This window comes from Numida meleagris, chromosome 9 (genome assembly GCF_002078875.1).
Source record: "Numida meleagris isolate 19003 breed g44 Domestic line chromosome 9, NumMel1.0, whole genome shotgun sequence".
Taxonomy (NCBI): Eukaryota; Metazoa; Chordata; class Aves; order Galliformes; family Numididae; genus Numida; species Numida meleagris.
Window position 1 is genome coordinate 8,326,955 of NC_034417.1, and position 24,417 is coordinate 8,351,371.

Here is a 24,417-nt window from a genome sequence, read left to right on the forward strand (position 1 = left end):
GTATAACTAAACAGATTAAATCAGAGGGGTGAAAAAAAGGCCCAGGCCTGATGCTCAAGATAAGTTTTGACCAACTGAGAGGAAACTCAATACACTGTGCAGTGTGTAGCACTATACATAGTCTCAGGATGCAAAAACCCTCAGAGAAAGCCTTCGCTGGCATCTTTGTATGTATCCAGGTAACTCTGCCGAGGATTCTAGGAAATTATCTTTCTGCCATCTGAGTCGACATCCATTTAAGATAATGGACAATTCAGGCAGAGCTGTTGTCTCAGGGTTTGCAAACAAGAGTATTAAGTTCCTGTACCCATTAGCCTCAGAAAGGCTGAGCCAAGTGCATCTCAGTTGGCAGCACAGCTGAAGACTTCTCCTTAGGAAAGCTTAGGTTTTGTAAAGACAAGTTGTACTTACTTTAACTGTGCTACACATGCTTAGAATTGTTATGGTAATAACAGGATCCAAGCATCCTTGTTGGTCATTACTGAACATTCTTATCAGGAAAAGAAACAAATTCCTCAGTTTCTTTCATAGTGATGTCAGCAGTAGCGGTGACACTGATACAGCTGTTTTGATTTAGTAATGCACTGATTCAGTTCTGAACTGAAAGCAGGTATAATTCCATGTGCTTCAAGTGTTTTCATTTTGTTGAAAAGACTTTTTTGTTTTTTAAACAGAAAAATGTAAAAGAGCAAATTATTTATTTATAGAAGTTTTAGATGTTTAATTCATTACTATTTCAAGCCTCTGTGCTGCAGTTCTTTCTTCTAGTGACTATAGCCCTGCTTTTAGAGAAATAGCTCATTCTCTTGAAAAACAACTGAGGTCATAAGATTCTCTTGAATGGAAGCTACTGAAGGCCATAGGGAGTCAAAGCTAGGAAGAGAAATGCAATATGTTTCCAGAGCATGTAGGAATGCAGTGAGCTATTTATCATCTGACTTTGCTGTAGTTTGGTATTTTCCCCTTATGTGTAAGAATTGGAGTTTCTACCTCCAAAGAACACGTGTTCTGAAGGAGGCAGGTTTAAAAATAACATTGAGTAGATAGAGACATTCTGTATGAATCAATAAAGCAAACAAAAACAAATACTTTAAATTTTAAAAATAGCTAATGTAAAAAAAAGTATTAGTAACTGTAGATTTATTAGTAGAATGAAACTAAGAATGTTGTTCTTCTCCACAGATTGTGAAAGTACTGAATTTGTATACTCCAGTTAATGAGTTTGAAGAGAGAGTCTTGGTATCATTTATACGTACAATACAGGTATGGCTGTGTCTTTTCATTAAACATCTTCTGGCTGTTTCTAAGAAACCCTTTGATGATCCTAACAGATTGTGTCCTGAAACGTTTTCGGCTCTTTAGCCATTTTTTTAATGCTGAAAAGGTGATGTCAGCCTTCAACTGTTAAGCAGTCACAATGTACTGCCTCCAGACTTGGAAGTGAATGTTAGTTTCTCCCTCAATATGTGTGAGATTTCCAGAAGGTGAGAGGTTTTTGTGGTTGCATATCTGTGTATATGCAAACACATTTAAATGCCCACTTTTCAAAGGATAACATTTGCAAATGCATATTTACTTCTGTCAGACCTGTGTCTGCATGAGAATTTCCAAATGCTTTGAAAAGTGAGGCCTATGTACGTTCCAGAGTTCTTCACTTTGTCCTTTTAATTTCATATATATTTATGAAAATGAAGAACCCCCAAAACTCCAAAATAAAAAAGCAAGTAGAGCAAAAGAAAAGAAACAATGATCTTTCTGTTTTGTTACATACCTAGTTGCATTGCTAGCATGATAAGGGAGAATAGGAAGGTAGAACTGAGGTAAAACTATAATTCTGCTCACTGAAAAGGTGTGGCTACCAGATAGTGCCTAAGTTTTCCCTTTTGCAAGGAATCAAAATATCTTCAGATTGTATTATAAGGGAAAGATATGCAAAATTAGTCATTCAGTTGTTACAAGTGTTACAGTTTACCACAGTGTATGTGTCTGTACACACAGATGAAGTAACACCTCGTCGCAAGATGACTGTTATCAATGGAGGGGCTAAATTCTAACATAACCCTTTCTTATCTTTGCAGCTGCGTCTGCGGGACAGGAAGGACTCTCCTCAATTGCTCATGGATGCTAAACACATCTTTCCTGTTACTTTTCCATTTAATCCATCCTCCCTGGCATTAGAAACCATCCAGATCCCGGCCAGTTTGGGGCTGGGCTTCATATCACGTGTCTGATCCCAAGGATGTTCTGTCAGTGTTAGATGGAGGATCGTTTGCCTGATATCATTACCCATTAAAACATAGCCACTGAAAACACATTTTTGAACAAACAGTCTCTACATGCTCAGATTGGTTGTAAAAGTAGCTGGGAAACTACACAACAGCACCACAGATTGAAGGCTGATAGGAAGATGTGCATTTGCACTCAGTCGTTGCACTTACAAGGACATTACTGATTCATGTGTTTCCAGAAATGGAAATTGGGTTTGGACAAAAATTGTGTCTTCAGCTGTTTAGAGACGTTTTTAGATCTTTAGTAACATATTTAAATAGTGTAAATTAAACTCCATGTATAACCTTCTCATAGGCAGGGACCAATGGGGACAGTCCCGGTCCCCACACGGAAGACTTAAAAGTAAGGCATTTTGTAGTAGAATACACAGTTACTTGGGAGCCTGTTACTTTTAATTTGTAAAAACTGGAATGGAGAAGCAAAAACTTGCAATATATAAAATAATTTCTTAAACCACTTCCTTATTTATGTCAGTTTGACATAAATTCTAGCGATAAGTCTTATAGCTTACTGTATGCTATAACATAGGTGTTCATTTGTTAGTACTGTGGTTTACCAAGCATATGAAATTACTGCTGCAGGTTGTGTTCTTTTAAATGTATGACAGTATCATGCTAGGCACTAAAAATAAGATACTTCATTTTTGGTTGTCAGCCTTATTTACAGTCCAGTGCAGTCTGTTATTCTAACTGGATTTTTGCAAATGTTATCAAATATCACCTGTAAAGGAAAATGGTAACTAAGCACAAGTAGCACACTGGAAATTACATGTTTAGGTTTTTTTGTTTGTTTTTTAAGCAGTTATCTAAGAATACAGAATCTTGAAGCAGATTATCAGAAATGAGTCTTGATTTTTGTGTTTATTTAGATTTTGTAGTGCGTCCAATGTTTTCCTTTGTTTGTAGACCCCAGGTGACAGCGTGTATTTTCAGTATAACGTATTTTGTTGCCACATTTAAAAAAAAAAAAAAAAACACCTTAAAAATATGAGTATATAGTTTCCTTCATATTTCTATTTGAGAGGAAAACCAAACAGAAAATTTCTGCAGTAGTGCAGGACTCCTTCTTTGAAAGGTTGGCCAACAAAAGCGCAAAGTTTTGACTATGATGCTGTCATTGACTGCCATTGGTGCTGACTTAATGGCGGGGGATCCGGAGTGCGTAATGAGAAACGGAGTGACTTTGTTTATTGCACATCCAGTCAGAAGGATTTTCTGTCTCACGCTCCTTGAACGTGTGGCAGAATTCACATTTCACAATTTGCAGCGCATGGGCAGAGGCCCTCTGTAAAGTTCCAATCCTGAACTTTACAACGTGTCCTTTGTGGTGTATGGCTCAAAAAAAAGAAAAAAAAAAAAAGACACCCACATTACTCCGTTGCATTGTGCAATATTTTTTATGTATTATAAAAATTAGCAACTTAAAAGTACTGAGAAATAATGTAGAGGTACACTATTAGTCTGTTTGGTACTGACGTGTTTGCCTGCAAACTCACAGAAAAAAGATTGCTTCCAAGCAGACAGAAACTTTTCAGCTGTGTTTGACTTCAGAGGCAGACATACTGCTGATACGGTTGCTAAAATGGGTAATAAAGGCAGCCTGAACTTTGGCAGTATCATTTTAAGATGCTCACGTTGTCTTATTTTCAGATGTGTAAAACCCATGCTGTGTTTGATGGAGCACGCCGACCTTGGCAAGAACTATTTCATTGCACAGATATTCTGAATGGTCTTTGCTGATGATTTAGGTTGTCCTTCTGTGCACAGTATACCAAACACTTTTTTTGTTTGTTTGTTTGTTTAAATATTACTTGATTTCTGAAACTACAGCTAATGCTGAGTGGCTCCAAATGAGATCTAATGTACTAACGGTGGGGTAGAGTGGTTTTCAGGCTTTTAGGGTACTGTACTTGAGAGAATGTAATGGGAAGGCCTTCACACCCAAGGCTAGGGAAGACAATATGTCAGAACATGCTGACCTACATGATTTTCTCCTCATTGGAAGACAGGGAGATTGGCGTTACAGTATGCTCATACTGTCTATCAGGAAATGTATCCACTACGTAAGCGTTGGTGTATTAAAATGTATGCCTACCTGTATTTTTGTTTATTTTTAAAGTTTGTTTACCTGTAAAAAGCCTTATTGTATCTGTTTCCTTAAAAAAGTAGTGGCTAGTAATTTGTAGATATTATCCTTGAACTCAGTGGTTTGACTGGTATTACTTTTATATCACGGTAAAAGTATCTGCTGCTCGACATGTTGTAAAGGAAACTACTTTTGAGTTGAAATAGATGTGTGATTGGTAATTCAGCTAATATTTTACCTGGCAGTATTTTACATGCACTTTTCAGAAGTAAAATTTTAGTGTCAGTGTATAATATAACTTTCCCCTTAGGACTAATATCTCTTCAACCGTTGAATAGGATGCAGTTATTTTAACAACTGTTTTTTGTTTTTTTTTTTCCCTTTGAATCATGGTTATGTTCTTTTCATGTGGACATATCTTTTGTATTTTAATTTATTATCTATTGCTATAATAGATTCTATTGGATGCTGGAAAAAATAACTCTCAAAGACCCCTTAGAGTGATATACCGTTATTCTAGAGATTTTGCACAATTACCTCATTCCGTTTGGTGTACCTTTATTCCAGTGATGATTTTGTTCTGGTGCTTAGCACACAGTCTTCTATCCCAAGTGTGAAAAATCATTTCTCAGACTTCAGTCTGGGATGGAACACGAAAGTGCTGAAGTCCATTAAATGTGAATAATCTATTCAACTTAGCACGAGATAAAACAGAGCGGGATCGGTCTCCGTGCTGAGAAGTGGGTTGCTGAGCAGTTACATCTGCTCCTAACTCGGAAACACCAGCATTTGCCATTGGAAGGTCTCTGTGATTTGTGATTGAAACTGCACGCGTTTCAAAAACTGTACAAGTACTAGGAGTAAACACGTTGGGTTTTTTTGAGATGCCGAGACTTCATCTGGTAAATAAAAGCCTCGAAACATAGATTTTCACTACAGTCCATAGATGAAACCAAAACGTTGTCAGAATGACCTGAGCTCTGATCTGTCGTAGTGTCCGATGTTGTACTTAGTAAATGTATGCATCATAAAAGCTGTAGCCTAATAGCTATCACTGGAAAACGTCCAAATAAAAATACAGCTGTAAGATTGACTCTGCTTATGGAGTTTTTGTTTGTTTGTTCGTTCCTTCGGGTCTGTTTGCTTGTTTCTGAGTACGGGGCTGTCGCAGTCGTGGCCGAGCTGTGCCCTGGGGTTGCGTGGTGCCCAGCCGTCCCTGGGGGCTCTGTGCCACCCACCGCTGTGCAGGCTCCAGCTGTGCCTCCTCCGAGCGCCCGCGCCCGGTGCTGCAGGGCACACTGCTCTCCCCTCCCCTCTCCTCTCCCGGAGAACCTGCAGTGAGGAGGGGTGGCACTCCGCGTCTGTTTCCACCTGCCCAAACCAAGTCCCGTATTTATTCAAATCTTCCTTCTCGTAAATAATATTTATGTATGTTACCTAAGCTTAGTTCGCGCATTCTGAGTTTTGTTTTGTTTCCTAATCCTAGAGAAACTCCTCCGTGGCATTTCATAGCGAGCTGGTTCCCATTCCGCTGGTCTTCCTTCCCTGGGAGGTGCTGCCCTCCCGCTCTCCCTGGCTCCCAGCGCATTCCTCAGTCTCAGCTCCTCCAGATGCACAAGACTCCAGCTCTGCCCAGCAGCGCTCGAAGCACGGTGCCTGCATGTCCTCACCGAGCCTACTCATTTCCCCTACAGTTATACACCTGCACTGCGCGCTCCCCGTGCCTCCCCCCCAGCACACACACACACCTTAGGATGCCTTAACACCCAGCGACCGCTGCGGGAGCTGTCGGTGAGCCGGGGCTGGGGCCAGGTGCGCAGCGGGGCCGCTGGGCACGCTCCTCCCCGGGGCAGGGCGGGGATCCGGCCGGGCTGGAGGGCGCTGGCCCCATGGCGCTGGCCGAGCTGTACACGCAGGTGAGCGGGGCTGGGCGGGGGAGCGGCCCGAGGGGCGGGGGAGGCGAGGGGGGCTCCGCGGGGACGGCTCGTGCAGCCGCGGGTCCGGCAGGTGCTCGGCCGCGTGGGATACCGACACAGCTGGCCGAGCGGAGCCGTGCGGGGGCAGAGCGGCTCCGGGTGCCCGCACCCGAGGAATGCCGCTTCCCCCTCTCGCCGGGAGAAGCGCGGGTTTGGGGGTTAAATCGAGCGTTCTTCCTTTTTCACGCAGCCAGGTGCAGCGTTTCCCACTTTTCACGCCGTCGGCGCGGCGCGCTGGGGCGGAGCTGTTTGCTTAACTCCGAATAACCAACAAACAGCGTGCTAATATCGCGGACTCGTCGCCCTCCTCTCTCCCGTCGCCAGTCCGGGTGCCGCTCACGCCCCGCCTTTCCCGGCCTTTGCCTTTCGCGGTGCCGTGTGAGCCCCGCGGAGCCGCTGCTCCTGGCCGTGCAGATTGGAGCGGGGCGGGGCGGGGCCGCCCGGCGCGTGTTTACCTGCGGGGCAGCGCCGCGCCGCGCGTTTGCCCACGGAGGCTCCTTCCCCGCGGGGAGGTTCCCGATGACGCGGTGCGGTGCGGTGCTCGTCCTCCCTTTTTTGGCTGTGACCCGGTGTAGGCCGTTCGCTGGCTCTGGAGCGTGCCCTGTTCTGCTGAGGGTCTTTGGTTCTGGTGTTCTTGATGCGTGTAGTGACAGCAGGCGTCATTTGCTGTCCGTGTGGCAGCTGTGGGTAGATACCTATGTGCACAGTCCCGCCAGGATAGTGCGGGAATGACAGGGAAGTCAGCTTGTCCTTAAGTGCAACTTCAGTAAGCATCTCTCCTGTGAAGGCTGGCCGAGGGAGCTGGGTTTGTTCAGCCTTGTTCAGCAACCCCATAGCGGCCTTCCAGTGCTTGAAGGGAGCTTAGAAGCAGGAGGGAAATCAACCTTTTACACGGGTAGATAGTGATAGGACAAGGGGGAATGCATTTAAACTAAGAGAGGGGAGATTTAGATTACACGTTACAGGGAAATTTCAGTGAGAGCGTGGTGACTTGGTGGCACAGGCCCAGGTGGCCCAGAGAGCTGTGGGTGCCCTGTCCCTGCGGGTGTTCCAGGCTGGGTTGGATGGGGCCCTGGGCAGCCTGAGCTGGTGCCACATTTAGTGGTTGGCAGCCCTGCCCTGGCAGGGGGTTGGAACCAGAAGGTCTTTGAGGTCCCTAATCGGGCTCTGCCCTGAAGGTGTTGTATTCTTTCCTCAGTGATAGAGGATTTGAAGGGCCTGGCGACAGCCTGGCCCCTGTTCAGCTTCCTCCTCCACACATTGCTCCGTGTGTATGCCGAACGAGAGTAACGAGTACATCTAAGGCTGAGTCTGTTCCCTGACTCTCTCTGTTTTCTTTCACCAAAGAATAACTAAAGCACAAAGATGCACCCCAGTGAAACGATCAGGGCTAAGAGTAATCCCAGAGAGTCCTGGCATCTGCAGTGGCTTTTAGGCTGCATGTGTTGTTTGAAAACTGCCTTTTTGTAGTCTGCTGTTATGGTAATAGCTGAGCTAAGCGCTGTCTTGTTTTTCTTACAGTACAACAGGGTTTGGATTCCTGATAGCGAAGAAGTCTGGCAGTCTGCAGAAATCACTAAAGACTACAAAGCTGGAGACCGTGTTCTCCACGTGCAATTAGAAGATGGAACTGTAAGGAGAACAGCCTTAATTGCTGTGGGGTTCGCTGTGTAGAAACCTAGGGCGCACCAGGTCTTGATGAATTGTCCATACCTTCCTTTATGCTAACTATGCAGTGACCAGAATTTTATCGTTTGGAAAGCTGTACAGTAAACAGCTTAAAAATACGTGCAGTTCTACTGCCTGTGTCACATTAGTATACAAGACTGATATTGAAGTAGAAAGATGACTTTTGAAACGAGTGAAACTCATTATTGAAGCAAATCAGAAGAGCAAGGCAAGAATAATTGTATCTCAGAGAACCAGCTGTTGTCTTTCTTTCCCCCTAAAGTTATTGCTTTATGGGAGAACTCGTACTTTTGGTCTCTGTGTTCTTTAGTGATAGAGTATTTTGAAATATCATGTCTGTATTCCTGTTCTGCAAAGACAAATACTAAGGAAAGTGATGTACCTTTTTAATAATAAAAAAATAACAGAAAAGACCATCTTACTTTCATGATCCCCAGTACCTTATGTTCAGTGGGATGTATGGAACTGATGAAATAAAAGATCAGGCAGTGCCCCATCAACCCTGTACCGTCATGTAGAGATAGAAGATCCATTTGTATTTAAGCAAACAATGAATGTTATGATATTTCTAGTCCTTTCTGTTCACAGGAACTTGATTACCCTGTTGATCCATCTGCTTTGCCACCTCTGCGGAATCCCGACATACTTGTTGGTGAAAATGATCTCACTGCACTTAGTTATCTCCACGAACCAGCTGTTCTGCACAATCTTAAAGTCCGTTTTGTGGAGTCGAGGCTTATCTACACCTACAGTGGTAAGCTAAGTCAAATGTAAGGTTTAAAAAAGCAAAAGTAATCTTGGCTTACCTGACCTGGCAGGTGGGAACCCTGAAGGTTGGAACTACACGATCTTTAAGGTTTCCTCAAGCCAAGTCATTCTATGATTAGTTTGCGGTATGATGTGAGTAGTGTTTTCCTCAAGTGTCTTTTAATTCATTCAGTGGAGATTTGTGTGAGTGCATAGTCATTTGTTGATCAGTATATTGTACCTGGTTTAGAAAATATTGCAACTGTTGTTGCCCGTTTTCATTGCACTAACCTGTGTTTTCTTTTGTATACTTGGTTGCAGGAATAATTTTGGTTGCAATAAATCCCTATAAGCAGTTGCCAATATATGGAGATGCTATTATCCATGCATATAGTGGGCAAAACATGGGGGACATGGATCCTCATATATTTGCTGTGGCAGAAGAAGCATACAAGCAAATGGCAAGGTTCAGTGTGTTGTTTTACTTCTATAAGTAACGCTTAGTCTAGTAGCAGTCTGTTCATTGTAATTTAAATTGTGTATGTAGCATTGGCTATTAGGAATACCTCTGAGTGTGTAACTTAACTAAACTAGAGAAGGAATAATTCCTCAACCAGATGAAGAATTTGGGGTTGAAACTAAATGATCTTTAAGGTCCCTCCCAACCTAAGCAGTTCTATGTTTCTTTGATTTCTGTGACTTGTAACCATTTTGATTTCTGACAAGGGCCAAAACTGCCTTAGCTGCGTGAGTAGCAATGACATCAGCCTAGAGATTACAGCCAAAGAGGGTAAAACAGAAGAACAGATGAAAGACGGAACTCATATGACCACAGTTGTGTTTTCATACCTTTGTTTCATATGTGTAACTCTTACATATATTTGGACATATACACATGCATTTTAGACACTTCTGATTTAAACTGTCTGATTATTTGGTTTTAGGAACAGCAAGAATCAGTCTATTATAGTCAGTGGAGAATCAGGAGCTGGAAAGACCGTGTCTGCAAGATACACTATGAGATACTTTGCCACCGTCAGTAAGTCAAGCAGCAATGCGCATGTGGAGGATAAAGTTTTGGCATCCAATCCAATAACCGAGGTAAATTTCAGAGAGTAGCAGTCACGTCTGTACTTAGCAAGGAGAGCATTCCAAAAGCTGCTGAGCATCTCTGTTTGAAATCACACAGGGGCACTTTAGTTGCTGACTTAGATGTCTGCATTAGAAATTTAGCCTTTGAGTGTTCCCAGTGGAAAGAGATGGTCAGGTCAGGAACAACGAGGTTCTGTCCAATCTGCCAGCAGCCCTCTGCAGGCACTGGTATGCAAAAGTTTCATCTGACCACATCCTGTTAATTAGATGATAGGAGGAAAATACTGAACAACTTGTTTGTTTTTACTAATTGGAGTAGAAAATGGTTCAGGTGGGAGAATTTATTTCTCTAATTCTCTGCGTTTACATACCATTATACTCTTTGATTTGAGACTTATTTTCAAATTTGGGCCTTCAAATCCAGATCTCACGGCTGAATGCTGAGATTGATTCTCAAGCAACTGAGATTTTAGCAACTTGTGGTTGAGTCATATTTTGAGAAATTTATTTTTATGAAATGTACTAGTAAAACAAACTCTGAAAGTTCACAATTTCGTAGGCTGTCGGCAATGCAAAAACCACACGGAATGATAACAGCAGTCGATTTGGAAAGTACACTGAAATCAGTTTTGATCAGAGTTACCGAATCATTGGAGCCAACATGAGAACGTATCTGCTTGAGAAATCCAGAGTTGTCTTTCAGGTTGGTAAAGTAAGAGCACTGAGTGTGAATGTAGCCACTAATGCACAGTCTGTTAGCTTTGCTGTTTTCATATAGAAAATATGAAAAGATAAGATAGATATGGGAAGTTCTACACAGTATGTCTAAGCACATGATTTCTTTTTTCATAGGAGCTAATCTCATTTAGAGCAAGAAAATGATTTATTCCGTATTCTTCCTTATGCTAAGTGGAGGACATCTTTCAGGAACAATTCCCTGAGATAGTGCCAGAAGTATTTGCAAAATCTCTGAATTTCAGTCACAATAGTGCACATGCCAGTTGGATCTGGAAAGGGGCAGTGTACGTGGGGTAGAGGGAGTCTCTGGTCAAAACTGGCTGAGGATTTATAAGGCCAGGGCTTATCATGTGTGACCCATTACAGTGTCAGAGCACAATGATGATAATCTGCTAAGGAAAGCATTTTATTTTATAAAACAGCCTTTTGGCATTTTAGCGTTATGTTAGTCGTCCTGTAACTTCTAAATACTATGAAAAATCCTGCTGTGAATCTTCTCCCTGAAAGATGGTCCACAGAGTTTTGTGAACGACCGCAGGGCAGTGCTCCAGCTGGCACTCCCACACAGCTGCTCTCTCGTGTTTGCAGTTCTTATTAGTAGATGGTTTTTCAGGCAGAAGGAATCATTAGATTAACAGTTCAGCAAATGGTGGTGGGGAAAAAAAGTATATTTGAGAATATCACTTTCAAAACTTTCAAAAAGTCAGAAGTGTGATATTTTAATTTGGGGCAATTTATTTGCTAAACTGTGTTGCAGTTGTATGTAGCCTTCATGTATTGCTGTCGTTTTACAGCAGTTCAATATCAAATGTTTTTCTGTTTCGTTTTTCTTTTTGTAATGGTATTTTTTTTTTCATTTACAGTCAGAGAATGAGAGAAATTACCATATATTTTATCAGCTGTGTGCATCTGCTATGCAACCTGAATTCAAGCATCTTAAATTAGGTAGGTCTCGGGAAAATAAGCTCCTCTCCCTCTTTGCAGTATAGTATTTTGAAGACTGGATTTTCCAAAGCTAGTATATTAAGTGCTTTATATCATAAATTTCACAGGCTTACAGGTGGACACAGCTATTAAGTCTGCTTGTATTAAACGTGGTAGCAAATCACTTGGAACTTGAATACTGCATCATCAAGTGCCTTTGAAAATATTATTCTAGTACTTTCTGTAGTGGCAGATGCTGTAATGACAGTCTGGGGGCTTGATTTATTTTCCTGTAGAGAAGCTTTAATGCCACCTGGGAGAGCCAGGCATTAGCTATATGCTCGTCTTCATTCTTTTTTGTTTGCTAGGCCAACTGCTAAGATTGCTAGGAATTAGGAGTCATAGTTTGTGTCAGTTAAACTGAACTAGGCACGCGGATTTCTCTCCAAAGAAGGGGACCTCCAGCTCCCTGTGTAGGATGGCATCTTTAATTTTCTAGTGTTAAGGGTCTTTAACAGTTGGCTATCCCCAGTCCCGAATTTTCCAACATTACAAGTTCTGCTTCTTATCTCCAGGAAGCGCAGAAGAATTTAACTACACAAGAATGGGTGGCAGTACAACTATTGAAGGAGTTGATGACAGAGCAAATATGATTGAGACTCAGAAGACATTTTCCTTACTGGGTAATTTCTTTAGGATATCTACTCCGTGTATTTAATTTTTTTTTTTTCTGAAATGGGCAGAGGCGGATTATTTCTTAAATGTTAAAAAATTAGTAGTAATTACAAAAATTATTTCCTTAATAGCCTGTCTTCTGCAGTGTTGGCCTGCTTTAAAAGCACTAGGCAAGAGCAAATGACTGCTAGCTGTTGGTGTTCATTGTTAACGGTCAAGAACACTAAGAGCTGAAGTCTTCTTGGCCCTTGAGCTAACATACTGAGAAAGAAATGGAATTAGAAGCTTCCTTATCCCTAATATGACTTATGTGAAGAACGTATGAGACTCTGACTGGCACTGGTAGGCATAGAAGAATTTATGTCTAATCTCTCATTGGATCAGACAGGCAGAAAGTAGGCGGAACCAATGCTTTTCACAGTTGTCTGCAGGGATGCTATACAACTACTGACTACGCAACAAAGCAAGTAATCCAACATTGTGCAATTTTAATTCATTCTACTGTATTTGAATATTTAAAATAGTGAAGAATTGTTTTTTTTTTTTTTTTTAGGACTGAAGGAGGATTTTCAGATGGATGTTTTTAAAACGCTGGCAGCAATCCTACACTTAGGCAACATGGAAATAACAGCTGTTGGAGATGAAAGGTCATCCATTAATGTAAGGAAGTAACTCACTGAGATACTAGCATTTTCTTTTCTAATCTGTGCCAAAAGACCTTTAGCAGTACTTATCTCAATTTTGGGGCTCAGAGCAGCATTAAATCTGGTATATTAAACTTGAGAGATTTATCTATCTTTGTACGTGTATAAAGTCAGTATTCATGTGAAACCTATTTCAACCTGGCAGTTGTTGGTAAAGCCTTTGGGGACCACTTGCAGGAGAAAGGAAACAACATTGTCAGAGCTGCTCAGAATGTGTCCCAGCAGACTAAGCAAGCTAAAAAAGAATGCCGTCAAAACATAAGAGACATTCTTGCAATGTCTGTGTCTAGTGCACCTCATCCAGCCTAAGGTTTTCATTCCTGTGTCAGTAGCTCGATCCACTATCACTTTGTTTAACTCTTCTCAGTATTTTGCCAGGATAAGTGAATAGAAAATAAAACTCGTATGTTGATGGCAGTAGTACCAGGATTTCCCTGTTTCGACAGCATTTAAGGTATTAAATGTAATATAATATTATCTTCTGTAAAGCTGGAAGACAATCATCTCAATATATTCTGTGAGCTTCTGGAATTAAACAGTGACAAAATGGCGCAATGGTTGTGCCACCGAAAGATTATCACTACTTCAGAGACCGTAATAAAGCCAATGACAAAACCTCAAGCTCTTAATGCAAGGGACGCTTTGGCAAAGAAGATCTACTCTCATTTGTTTGACTTCATTGTGGAAAGAATCAACCAGGCTTTGCAGTTCTCTGGCAAGCAACATACTTTTATTGGTGTTCTGGATATTTATGGGTAAGAACGTTTCTAGCAACAAATTTATTAACTTAAATTAGTTAAGCTTCAATGAAGTCAATATCCTTCTATAGCTTAAACATAGCTTGTTTTCCATGGGGTTGTGGGCACTTCCTAATTTGTGCTGCTAGTGAATCTAGAGGGTTTCATTTATTAAAAGGTCACGGTCATGTGAGTTCTTTTGCATCCAGAGTAGTAGGAGTGTTCAGCAAATATAAACATTAGTGTCTCATATGACCAAGGTTTACATCTAAATTTTGATATAATTCTTTTAGATTTAACTCTGGATTTTTTTTTAGCTCTGTCATCTTCAGTAACATTAACTTCTAGAGAAGTCTTGAAATCCCTTAGCAGCCTTCATTAAGATTATGGCTATTTAATTCTCATAGAATTATTAGATTAGCTCCAAAGTCTTACCAGATTATTACAATCTGTATTTGAATGTGAAGGCTTTTCATTTCCAATACAATTGTAGCACTTCTTTTTTTTTTTATATGTTTCAGCTTTGAAACATTTGATGTGAACAGTTTTGAACAATTTTGCATCAATTATGCTAATGAAAAACTACAGCAGCAATTTAACCTGGTATGTTCATTTATTTTTATAGTCCTGGGTTTTTTTTTGTATTATTATTTTATTGTTCTTTATGTTATTTTGCTTCAGTTTTGAGATTACCAGTTCCAAATATTTCAATATTTGTATTTGAGTAATGGCTTTTTCTAGATAATGACTATCCAGTAGTAAGGAAAAAAATGCATAAAATATATATATTGTTTCCTTAACTCTAATCTTCCATTTTCATAATTTTCATATGTCTAGCATGTCTTTAAACTTGAACAAGAGGAATATATGAAGGAAGATATCCCATGGACTTTAATAGACTTTTATGACAACCAGCCTGTCATTGACCTCATTGAAGCTAAAATGGGAATTTTAGAACTTTTGGATGAAGAGTGCTTGGTAACGTGAAAATTACTGCATTTATGAGCTCATATAAAAATTACAAAAGGAATATGAATGTTTGTCCTCTGTTCAGTGATTTTAGTTGTAAGCCACTTATGCTTTTGTGTTTGTTTTGTTTTCTAAAACAAAGGATCTAAAAGTAGATTCTTACCTAGAAGCTGGCTCAGCAACTTGGTTTCTTCACCGTGTGGTCAGTGGGGCATTAGAGCAGGTTAAGCAGAAATCCACTGAGATCCCCTTCCTTGGAAAACTCCTTTGGACTGAACTTTGTGACGGTATCTCCCTTGTCTTTTTTACAGTTGCCTCATGGAACAGATGAAAACTGGCTTCAAAAGCTATATAATAATTTTGTCAACAAAAACACGCTCTTTGAAAAGCCGAGGATGTCAAACACGTCTTTCATCATTCAACACTTTGCTGATAAGGTAAACTGTAGGGAAGCCAGCTTTATTACAGCCTGTTTCTAGCAGTATCTCATTCAGAAAAGGAGCAAAGTTGAAGTAGAAATATTAACCACACCTTTTTGAAACTGCTGGGTCATCTTCCTTCAGTGCTTATTGCTGTTAACTTATTGATAAGGCTACCATGTTCGTTTGTTGCCGATGTTAATGATTTCATGCCTTTGCACAGGTAGAATATAAATGTGAAGGATTTCTGGAAAAAAACAGGGACACAGTATATGAAGTTTTGATGGAAATCATGAAAGAGAGCAAGGTTTGTGTTCAATCAGTCATGATTCATTTTCTGAATAACTGATGTCATTGGAATTAATTCAGATCTGATTTTAGAAGATTTGTTCTAGTGAAAGGATATATATTCTTCATAGGTTGAGTCAATGAGTTTACATCTTCATTTTTAATGAATATTCATCAGATTTATATCTTTAACAGCAAAATCGTACTCATTTGCTAGTTACGTTAGTGTGAGTTTTTAATATCTTCTCATTGATAGCATTTTGGAATCCTTGAAACTGAACAGTTCGCTTAACTGAGGGGTTTTATTTTCCTAGTCTCTGTGTGGCTCTGATAGGTGGCTTGGCATTAACAGCTGCCTTTGTTTGTTTTTCAGAAGGGGTTAAGGAAATGCAGGGCAGGGAGAACTTCACATGTCTTATATGGACTTGTCTCTTCCCACCTGCTTGAAGGCCCTGCTCCTTTCACACTGTAGATTTACTATTAAGAAGTTAACTTAAGAATATGGGTCTTAGTCAGATTAATTTAAATTAACTAGCATGAGAATAAAAGCTTTTGTATCTTTAATTCTGAATTTCTGTTCATGTTTGCCTATACTGAAATGCCCTTTGCAGGCACAATTCACAGTTGTCAAGTTTTGTGCATAAGTGCTCCATAACAGGTTTGGGATTCTTGCGAATGTTTCTTTGGTTGTTCTTTCTTTGTGGCTTAATGTGATTCTTTCGCCATACTTTTAGTTTCGTCTGTGTGCAAACTTTTTTCAAGACAATCCGGTGTCCATTTCACCTTTCAGTTCAACTATAAGCATCAAATCTGCAAGACCTGTCCTCAAGTCACCTAACAAGCAGCTCCGGATGACTGTTGGCAGTAAGGTACTGTGTGCACGTTCTGCTCTGCGATGCTCCTACTTTCAGGGTAGTCTGAGACTATGGTACTGTGTTCTGCTATTCGTTGGGAAGTGTCTAGTTTTCAGTGCAAGAGTCGGCGACAATGCAGTGCTCCTCTGAGTATAATAAGTAAGTTAGTTTAATTTAAGTGTAGGAGACAATTAGGTACAGTAGGACGTAAGGTTTATTGTGTTTGAGATCGAAACCCTAAGAAAACCTCTCAGTACCCATCCAAAACCTAACAAAGAATTAAAAAACTTAAGATTAGGCTTTTTACTCAGCTGTAAACATTTCAGTCTCAAAACTGTTGCGTCTGATATTTTCTAGTTCCGGAGTTCTTTGTCTCTACTTATGGAGACGCTTAATGCAACCACCCCTCACTATGTGCGATGCATAAAGCCAAATGATGAAAAACAGCCTTTTGAGTAAGTATGGTACTTGTTAAGCTGTTGTATTGTCTTTAAAATGGAAAGTGTACTGGGTGTTTCACATTGGCTACGCATTGTTGAACATCTTCACATAGAGAACATACTTTTCCTTTCAAGATAGCTGAAGTAAAAAATATGTATTCTTACAAAAATAGAATATTTCAGTAATCATTATTGATATCATAGAAATTATTTATTATGGTGAAGGTTTTCAATTCAGATATTGTGTATTTGTCATAACATTTGAGGTGTAAGTACAGTATTCTGTATACTTAGGTTTGCTCTTGGCTGGTGTCATGGATGACTACCCAATCTTATTTAGGGAGTAACAGCCACTGCGATTTTTTTGAGTTTCCCTTTTGTCCACAGAAATATTTTTAAGTCAGAAAAGGTATGAGCAACACTGAACATAACTTTGGCTTTTTCACACACGTTTATTTTACTTTAATGTTATAACACAGTCTTGCATGCTAGATAGTTGTGTTTGCATAAGTGCTGTGTTCAACCTGATAACCACTAACTGTAAGTAGGAGCTGACCTTGCTGCAGCTGTTGGTTTGTTCTGTGGGCAAACACATAGAAGCTCTCTAGTTTCAGGTGTACAGCTTTTTCTTGGAATGTAATGTGCTGACAAATGAAATACATGCCTTTGTCATATCTGAGTAGGAAGGAGGAGGCAAAGCTTGTGTTTCTAAATTAATTTTTAGTAGTATTAGCTCATTTTAATGGAATTGGACAAAATCTCTCTGTGAAAAATGTGTTGCAGATGTCACAGTTTCACTATTGCTGTATTGAAACCTGATTGTTTTGTGTAACAAAACATTGTGTAGCAATGAGATGGCAAACAGCTTGGAGAATATAAAATATGTCTGAATTAGAAAAGCATGCTGTAAAGTTATGAAAGAACAATGTTGTTAACCATGAGCTGTGGAAATCTCTTTGATAGTAATGGATCGTCTCTGTAGCACAGTGCTTTGTGCACCTTGATCCAGAATTGGAAAGGCTCTTTCCACGCCTTTTGTTGGTAATCTTGAACCAAGATATCCTTACACAAATCTTAGTTTATTTATAATTACTGAGCTGAAGAGAGCACTCTAGAGAGTTACTTCTTAATAGACTGCTGAGGAATTTTATTTCTGTGGGTGTTCTGTGCCTTGGCATGATTCTTTGCCTCTCAGCAATATAAACAGTCATGCTTAATACTGAAAGGAAAAGGACTTTTCGTAAGACAGAAATAAAGACGTTCTTCCTCTTTTTTTGATGAAGAAAACCTAAATACTCCCTCTTACACACCAAGAAAACCAAACAGGTAAGACACCATACAAAAAATAGGGAGCCCTTTGTCCTATGAATAGAAACAGAAATCCAATTAGTATTGGATCCAATCCAATTAGGATTGTTATTCTTGCATGCCAAGCTTAGCAAAAATATAAAGTATAACTCTGCTTTTTCAGGTTTGACTCAAAAAGGGTGGCTCAGCAACTGCGAGCATGTGGTGTTTTGGAAACCATTCGGATTAGTGCACAGAGCTATCCGTCCAGGTAGGGATAGACAGCAGGTCTCCATGTCTCAAAAAAATGTATTTCATTTTTAAAGGAATTGCATTTGCTAACTTTTAATTTTTCAGATGGACTTACATTGAGTTTTTCAGCCGCTACAGCATCCTTATGACACAGCAGGAACTCTCTGTCAGTGATAAGAAGCAGATCTGCAAGATTGTTTTGCAGCGGCTCATCCAGGTGAGAACATATGCACTGATCCATTATGTATGATATACCATCTGCTATCAATAAAAGGTCCCTTTTCCCAAGAGTACTATCCTACACCTTAAGTAGGAATTATAACATATTTCCCCTATTGCTATCTTTCCTGATTTAGAGTGTCAAACATAGGCTTGTAAGTCAACAACCTTTTGTTGTGATGCTGAGTCATAGGATGTTCATAGACAGATGATTTATCCTCTCTGTGCTTAATATATTCACATATATTGGCAAGTTCATGTCATTTCAGAATAGGTTGGCTAAAGTGACAATTTATAAAAGGAATAGAGTGTCTTGTCTAGAAAAATAAAAATGCAATAAATCTATTGTGTTTTGTTTTTTTCAGGATCCTAACCAATATCAGTTTGGGAGAACGAAAATTTTCTTCAGAGCCGGACAGGTTGCTTACTTAGAAAAGCTGCGATCAGACAAACTGAGACACGCGTGCATCACCATCCAAAAGAGCATTCGAGGCTGGCTGCAGCGCAAGAAGTTCCTTGGCATAAAGCAAGCAGCTATTACCATACAGCAGTACTTCCGTGGGCAGCGGACCGTGCGGTACTTCTGGCTGATCAGTTAGCTTGCTGTTGGGGCATGCCTGAAGGGATCTGGAAGGTCAAACTCAGGAAAAGTGCCCAGCACAAATTTGGAAGTGTAGTTTTTACGTAAAAATAAGCCAAATTGTTGATTGTTTTTTTTTTTTTCTCCGGGTTGTAATTATGAACTTGAAAATGTTTGCATTGTTTGGCTGATTTGAAGAAAGCACTACGGCAGACACCAAGTGCCTGCCAGGTTCCTGAGAGGCCTTTTTGCATCCAGCCAAGAAACTGTACCAGGCATTCCCAGAGCAGACAGAGGAGGAAGGTGGCTGTAGCTAGGCTTTGAAATGTTCGGAAGGACAGCATGAGAATAATTGCTAGTGGAAAAAGATAGGAAAGGTTGCGGGTTGCTCCCCCTCCTTGGTACAGCTTTGCTTTTGTTGTTCTAGACTAGTTCCACTAGTTTTCATAAGTAAGATTAATGCCTATGTGTTTGACTAAAAGGAAATAGTCCTACATGGTATTCATTGTCAACCAGTCTGTTTTTGTATGTGTGATTTATCAGATTGAGGGAACGAGCATAAAACATCTCATTTGACCTAAGTAAACATTTCTGTCTTTTGAATTAAGGCAAGCCGTAACTGCACAAGCTCTGAAGCAAACGTGGGCAGCTATAATTATTCAGAAATACTGCCGAGGTTACCTCGTCCGTAGGCTTTGCCAGCTCATCCACGTGGCTGCTGTAACAATCCAAGCTTATACCAGAGGATTTCTAGCAAGGAAGAAATACCGGAAGGTACAGCCTATTGCAAAGTTTGATTTCAGTAACTGGACACAGCGATTACTCAATAAGAAAGATGGAGACAAAGACAATGATCCCTATTACTTTACCTTGTGTGTGTTGTTCTTCTGTCTTCTATTCTATTTCTGTACATGTATTGTAAAAATACTGGTACACAGTTGGTTAGATCTCAATCTCTTAGCTGTTACAGCTGTCTGATTTGTACTTGATGCAGATCATTTAGTGTGATTGCTACAGTTGTTCAGGTACGTGTACAGTCTGAATGTTTTAGTATTTTGATACTTCTGAGAGCATAGAAATGTGTGTAGATTCACAGAACGCTTTAACTGATGTCGGTTGAGCCACAGATAATTACAGACAGATGTTAATGCTTTCTTCTAAAGATGCTTGAAGAACACAAGGCTGTGATCCTTCAGAAATACGCCCGTGCGTGGCTTGCCAGGCGCAGGTTTCAGAACATTCGGCGGTTTGTGTTGAACATCCAGCTTTCATACAGAGTTCAGCGACTGCAGAAGAAGATAGAAGAACAGGTGAGGGTCATCAGTTTATGATTTGTACTAATTTTATAATAAATATTGTACCTGTTTTATCCTGAGCTCTCATGTTGACTGGGGACTTATGTGAATTACAATATCTATAGTTTACTTGAGAAGATGGAATTTATATGAAGGATATAATCCTTAATAACTTGTATTCTTCCTATATCCAACATAGGAAAAATCTTCTAGGATTTCCTTCTATTTTTGAGGCATATAATACCAAGATTTTGGGTTAGCTGTGCTAATGGGAAGAGTTAACATTCTTTAATGTTTCATAACAAATGTCCAATCTCTGCGTGAGATGACTTGTATTAGGATGAAGAGTGTTAGATACTGCTCCAGTTCAACATAACTTTGGGGAATTCTGTCTTACATTTCTTTCATAGCATATTTATAACTATAACTGATATATAACTATATCAGTTATCTTTAAGGTGGTAGCTTTAACCTAACTGATGGAAACAACCCCTGATGGAAATAATCATGATGAACCTGGAATGGTGTATAGAAATAGGTCAGGTTCTTCCTTTGTAGCTGAGGAGAAGCAAAGCATAGATTGTACTGCTCACGTGCTTGAAATTGATTCTCATGGCCCCCGAAGAGTTCTACACAAAAAGCACAGTTGGACTGATTGAACTACAGACCTAAATCTTTTGCAGTAATTTTTGAGGGGAATGTATAAAGATGGAATGCTATTAAGCAGTCTCCATTGTACATTCTCTGGTTTTTTTTAACCTGTCTTGTTTGTTGTAGAGTAAAGAAAATCATGGCTTGCTGGAACGATTGACTAACCTGGCTTCAACTCACATGAATGACTTGGATACGATTCAGAAACTTGAATCAGATCTTGAAAAGTTAACTGCTCAAAAGAGAACTTCTGAGGAGAAAGGGAAAAGATATAAAGAGGACAGTGAACAGGTAAATTTTCCCTGCCTTTGTGGCACTTGTCTTTTAGTTAACTTTTTGATTTGCTGGATTTATCAAACGCATGATTCTGAGAGTTACCAAGCAAATTCACTTTCCAGGGGGTGATGTAGAAGGAGGGAGTCTGTATGTTCTCGTTATAAATGTGAGAGTTTCTGACCTATTTCTTCCTCCTGTCTTCACTTCTGTGTTTTGCTTGCTTTTTGTGTGTGCAGAAAATATTGAAACTTGAGAATCAGAATAAAGAACTACGAGAACAGAAGGAGACCTTAGAAGTAAAGCTCCAAGAGAAGACTGAGGAAATGAAAGGTATGATAATTAAAAGGAACTTTGAAGAAGTGAGGGAAAGTTGTGCAATCAGGTTTTCAGCAAATTTAAATGACTTTTGGTCTAATGAAAGCAATGTAAGTGCTGAATTTACAGTGAATTGAAAGTTGCATCTAAGCATCTCTTCTCTGAAACTAGTTTAAAATGTCTAGTGCAAGTGCTTTTAATGTCATAAATTAAATTTGTTCTTTAAGTAGCAAAAGCTTTGCTGCTATCTATGTTTCCTGTCTCAGGGGCAGCACATGCACTTTGCCCTTCCTTTAATTAGCTGTTTTTAAGAATCTAGCTTTGTAGGACACGAGCAGTATGTGAAATCAGGAGTACTTTAGTGGAATCAAATTTTGGTGCTTCCGAAGTATTTGGTTCTGTAGCATTACTTATCAAGTTTATGGGGATAGTTCTTGACATTTTGGACAATTTCAACTTAAGGATTGTTGTTAAAACAAAAACTTCTCATTGTGATAATACTTTTTGAATACATGCACATCACTGCATGAAGTTCTTTGAAATATTGCCATGTTTTTTGACAGAGAAAATGGATGACCTCACGAAGCAACTTTTCGATGATGTACGAAAAGAAGAAAGTCAGAGAATGTATGGAAGCAGAATTTCATTCGTTTGAAGCAACATTTGTTTTTTTTTCTCTTTCTCTGCCTTTCTTTTTCCTGCTGTAATTATGATTGCATCATTTATGAGTCTGTCAGCATTCTTGAACAGTGATGCTAGTTCTGACATACTTTATGTACCGCTGAAGATGAGCACATGCTTGTGGGTCAGTCGCATGCAGGAAACTGTATTGTAGGCTTGAGACTGTTCTTGCTTTACTTGTGTCTTTGAGAACTGATACACTCTCAATGTTCAGTCAGGGTTAGAAAAGCAGCTGATGACCATACTGGATTCAGCTGGAAGGAAAGGCTGTTTTTGTAAATATTTTAAATTAAAAATAGGGGAGAAACTGTTTTTTCCCTTTGGTATATTATTTGTGGTGTTAAAAATCATGCTATTTAGCTATATATGTTTGATGCTTTGCAGTATGCCATTTTCAGATCAAATGTTTGCTTTACTGTAGCTCTTCACAAGACAGAGAACTTTAGGTGCCAAATAGATCCTGTCCTCAGAAATTTGAAGAGTGTAATAAATCACTGTTACTGAGGATTGGAAGCTGTATGGACTTCAGCTCAGTCTGATTTCTGTTTGACTTCAGGATTTTTGTTAGTTTTTCTGCATTTCTTACTAGCTCTATTATGTTGGAAGCCAATCCATTCCAGCAGGGGCCAGTAGAAAATACAGGGCCTTCTGCTGCTGTGTCTTTATTCAGTGCTTAATGTGGGCATAAACGTAGCAGAGAGCTGCACAGGTAGGCTGACTCTTAAAGAGTTAGAGAATTAGCCTTTAAGTGGAGATGTTCAATCTGTCTTGAATTCAGTCCCAAAATCTGAATAGAGTGTAGAGAAGTCAGGGGACATTCTTATCCCATTGTCATCCACTTTGTAGATTGGTTCTGATGATCTAGCGTGGCATTTTCAAGCAATTTTGGTTCATTTAAGTTTCCTTCACTGAAACACATCCTTCAAGTTAAAAGAAAAACAAAGCCCTTTTTTTTTCCTTCCAAATGCCTCCTTGTCTCGTTTAGGATACTTGAGAAAAATTTCCAAAATCAGAAACAAGACTATGAAAAGGAAATTGAATCGCTCAAGGGAGAAATAAAGGTTCTCAGAGAAGAAAAAGCGCAGCTACAGCAACAAATTCAGCAAGAGATTACCATTCAACATGACCTGAAAATAGAAGTAGGACAACTTACAAAGCAGGCACAGGTAAAGTATGACTCATTTCATCTGGAATCTTTCCTGGATAAAGCAAGTAGGCAATGGAGACATTTTATTTATAGATTATTTTATTTTATTTTATTTTTTTCTCTCAGTTTTGAAGAAATTGTAGCTAATAAGTTGTATTTGATCCAGCACTATATTGCATTCTTTTCATGTAGCACTCAATATTTAAGTTATTGTTCACGTAAAAATTTCAAGAACCCAACTAATTGTGCCTGAATGTTTATACATTTAAATGTGTGGACCGTTTTTTTTCTTGTTTTTCCCCAAAGGTGTTTATTTGTTTTTTATAAATATAGCTTATAATCTGACTGTGAAAATACTATTTTTGTGTAAAGTCACATTTTTTTCCTATGAGTCATATCCATGACGCAAATACATGCTTTTTCACTACATCAAATTATTGTTCAGCACTGATGCCTTAAAAGAAGACACTTTTAACACATTTTAAGTCTTGTGGCTTATGATTTTGTTGTTATTAATAATTATCTGTATGATTTAACTGTTATTTAACCTTTGTCATTCACTTTCTACTGCATTCTGTAATTTCCATCTGATTCAGAAAATACCTGAGTTGCAAAAGGAAATTGAACTGCTGCAGACACAAAAATTGGATGTTGAAAAACAGGCCCAGTCACAGAAGAGGGAGATGAGGGGTAAGCCACACACTAAATAATTCAGAGAACTTACCAAGCCCGCTGTGATCTGGCTGGTTTAAACTGTTGGGTTTTTTTAAAAATATTTGCTAACTTTGACAAAAAAAACAGGTATCTTTCCCATCCTGTAGTGATTTCATTCTATTCAGAGCTTTGTTTGCAAGGTGCAAAACAAAAACCAAGTGGGTTTTTCTGAAGCAATTGCTGAATACCAAGATCTGTGGTACACTTTTAAAGAAATACCTATTTCAAGTATTGTTTTGTGTTTAAAAATCAATACTAGTACTCTGAACTTCACATAGAACTTAATATCTCATAAAGTCTCAGAAATATGGAAACAGTACACTATCTGGCCTTCGTTCAGCCTGTCTTTAACCTCAGGTCTCATCGATAACTTG

General features: G+C 39.4%; 2 protein-coding genes across 3 annotated transcripts in view; both read left to right on the forward strand.

Moving 5' to 3' along the window:
* Positions 1-5,471, forward strand: part of MYO5A (myosin VA) — a 95,569-nt gene extending 90,098 nt beyond the window's left edge. Inside the window, exons 41-42 of the mRNA XM_021407510.1 lie at positions 1,183-1,263; positions 2,079-5,471. Coding sequence (XP_021263185.1) covers positions 1,183-1,263; positions 2,079-2,231 — 234 coding nt within the window. The 3' untranslated portion in view covers positions 2,232-5,471. The remainder of the gene's footprint in view (positions 1-1,182; positions 1,264-2,078) is intronic.
* MYO5C (myosin VC) overlaps positions 5,734-24,417 on the forward strand; it is a 31,805-nt gene continuing 13,121 nt past the window's right edge. Inside the window, exons 1-26 of one of the 2 annotated variants that reach the window (XM_021407013.1) lie at positions 5,734-6,290; positions 7,872-7,982; positions 8,628-8,793; positions 9,108-9,252; positions 9,731-9,887; positions 10,438-10,581; positions 11,480-11,561; positions 12,116-12,223; positions 12,769-12,875; positions 13,409-13,674; positions 14,178-14,259; positions 14,494-14,634; positions 14,937-15,062; positions 15,268-15,351; positions 16,067-16,201; positions 16,544-16,641; positions 18,098-18,184; positions 18,271-18,382; positions 18,750-18,961; positions 19,573-19,738; positions 20,128-20,274; positions 21,037-21,201; positions 21,423-21,516; positions 22,065-22,128; positions 23,168-23,348; positions 23,926-24,019. In XM_021407013.1, coding sequence (XP_021262688.1) covers positions 6,264-6,290; positions 7,872-7,982; positions 8,628-8,793; positions 9,108-9,252; positions 9,731-9,887; positions 10,438-10,581; positions 11,480-11,561; positions 12,116-12,223; positions 12,769-12,875; positions 13,409-13,674; positions 14,178-14,259; positions 14,494-14,634; positions 14,937-15,062; positions 15,268-15,351; positions 16,067-16,201; positions 16,544-16,641; positions 18,098-18,184; positions 18,271-18,382; positions 18,750-18,961; positions 19,573-19,738; positions 20,128-20,274; positions 21,037-21,201; positions 21,423-21,516; positions 22,065-22,128; positions 23,168-23,348; positions 23,926-24,019 — 3,301 coding nt within the window. In that variant the 5' untranslated portion in view covers positions 5,734-6,263. The remainder of the gene's footprint in view (positions 6,291-7,871; positions 7,983-8,627; positions 8,794-9,107; positions 9,253-9,730; positions 9,888-10,437; positions 10,582-11,479; positions 11,562-12,115; positions 12,224-12,768; positions 12,876-13,408; positions 13,675-14,177; positions 14,260-14,493; positions 14,635-14,936; positions 15,063-15,267; positions 15,352-16,066; positions 16,202-16,543; positions 16,642-18,097; positions 18,185-18,270; positions 18,383-18,749; positions 18,962-19,572; positions 19,739-20,127; positions 20,275-21,036; positions 21,202-21,422; positions 21,517-22,064; positions 22,129-23,167; positions 23,349-23,925; positions 24,020-24,417) is intronic. The other variant, XM_021407014.1, reaches the window with a different exon arrangement.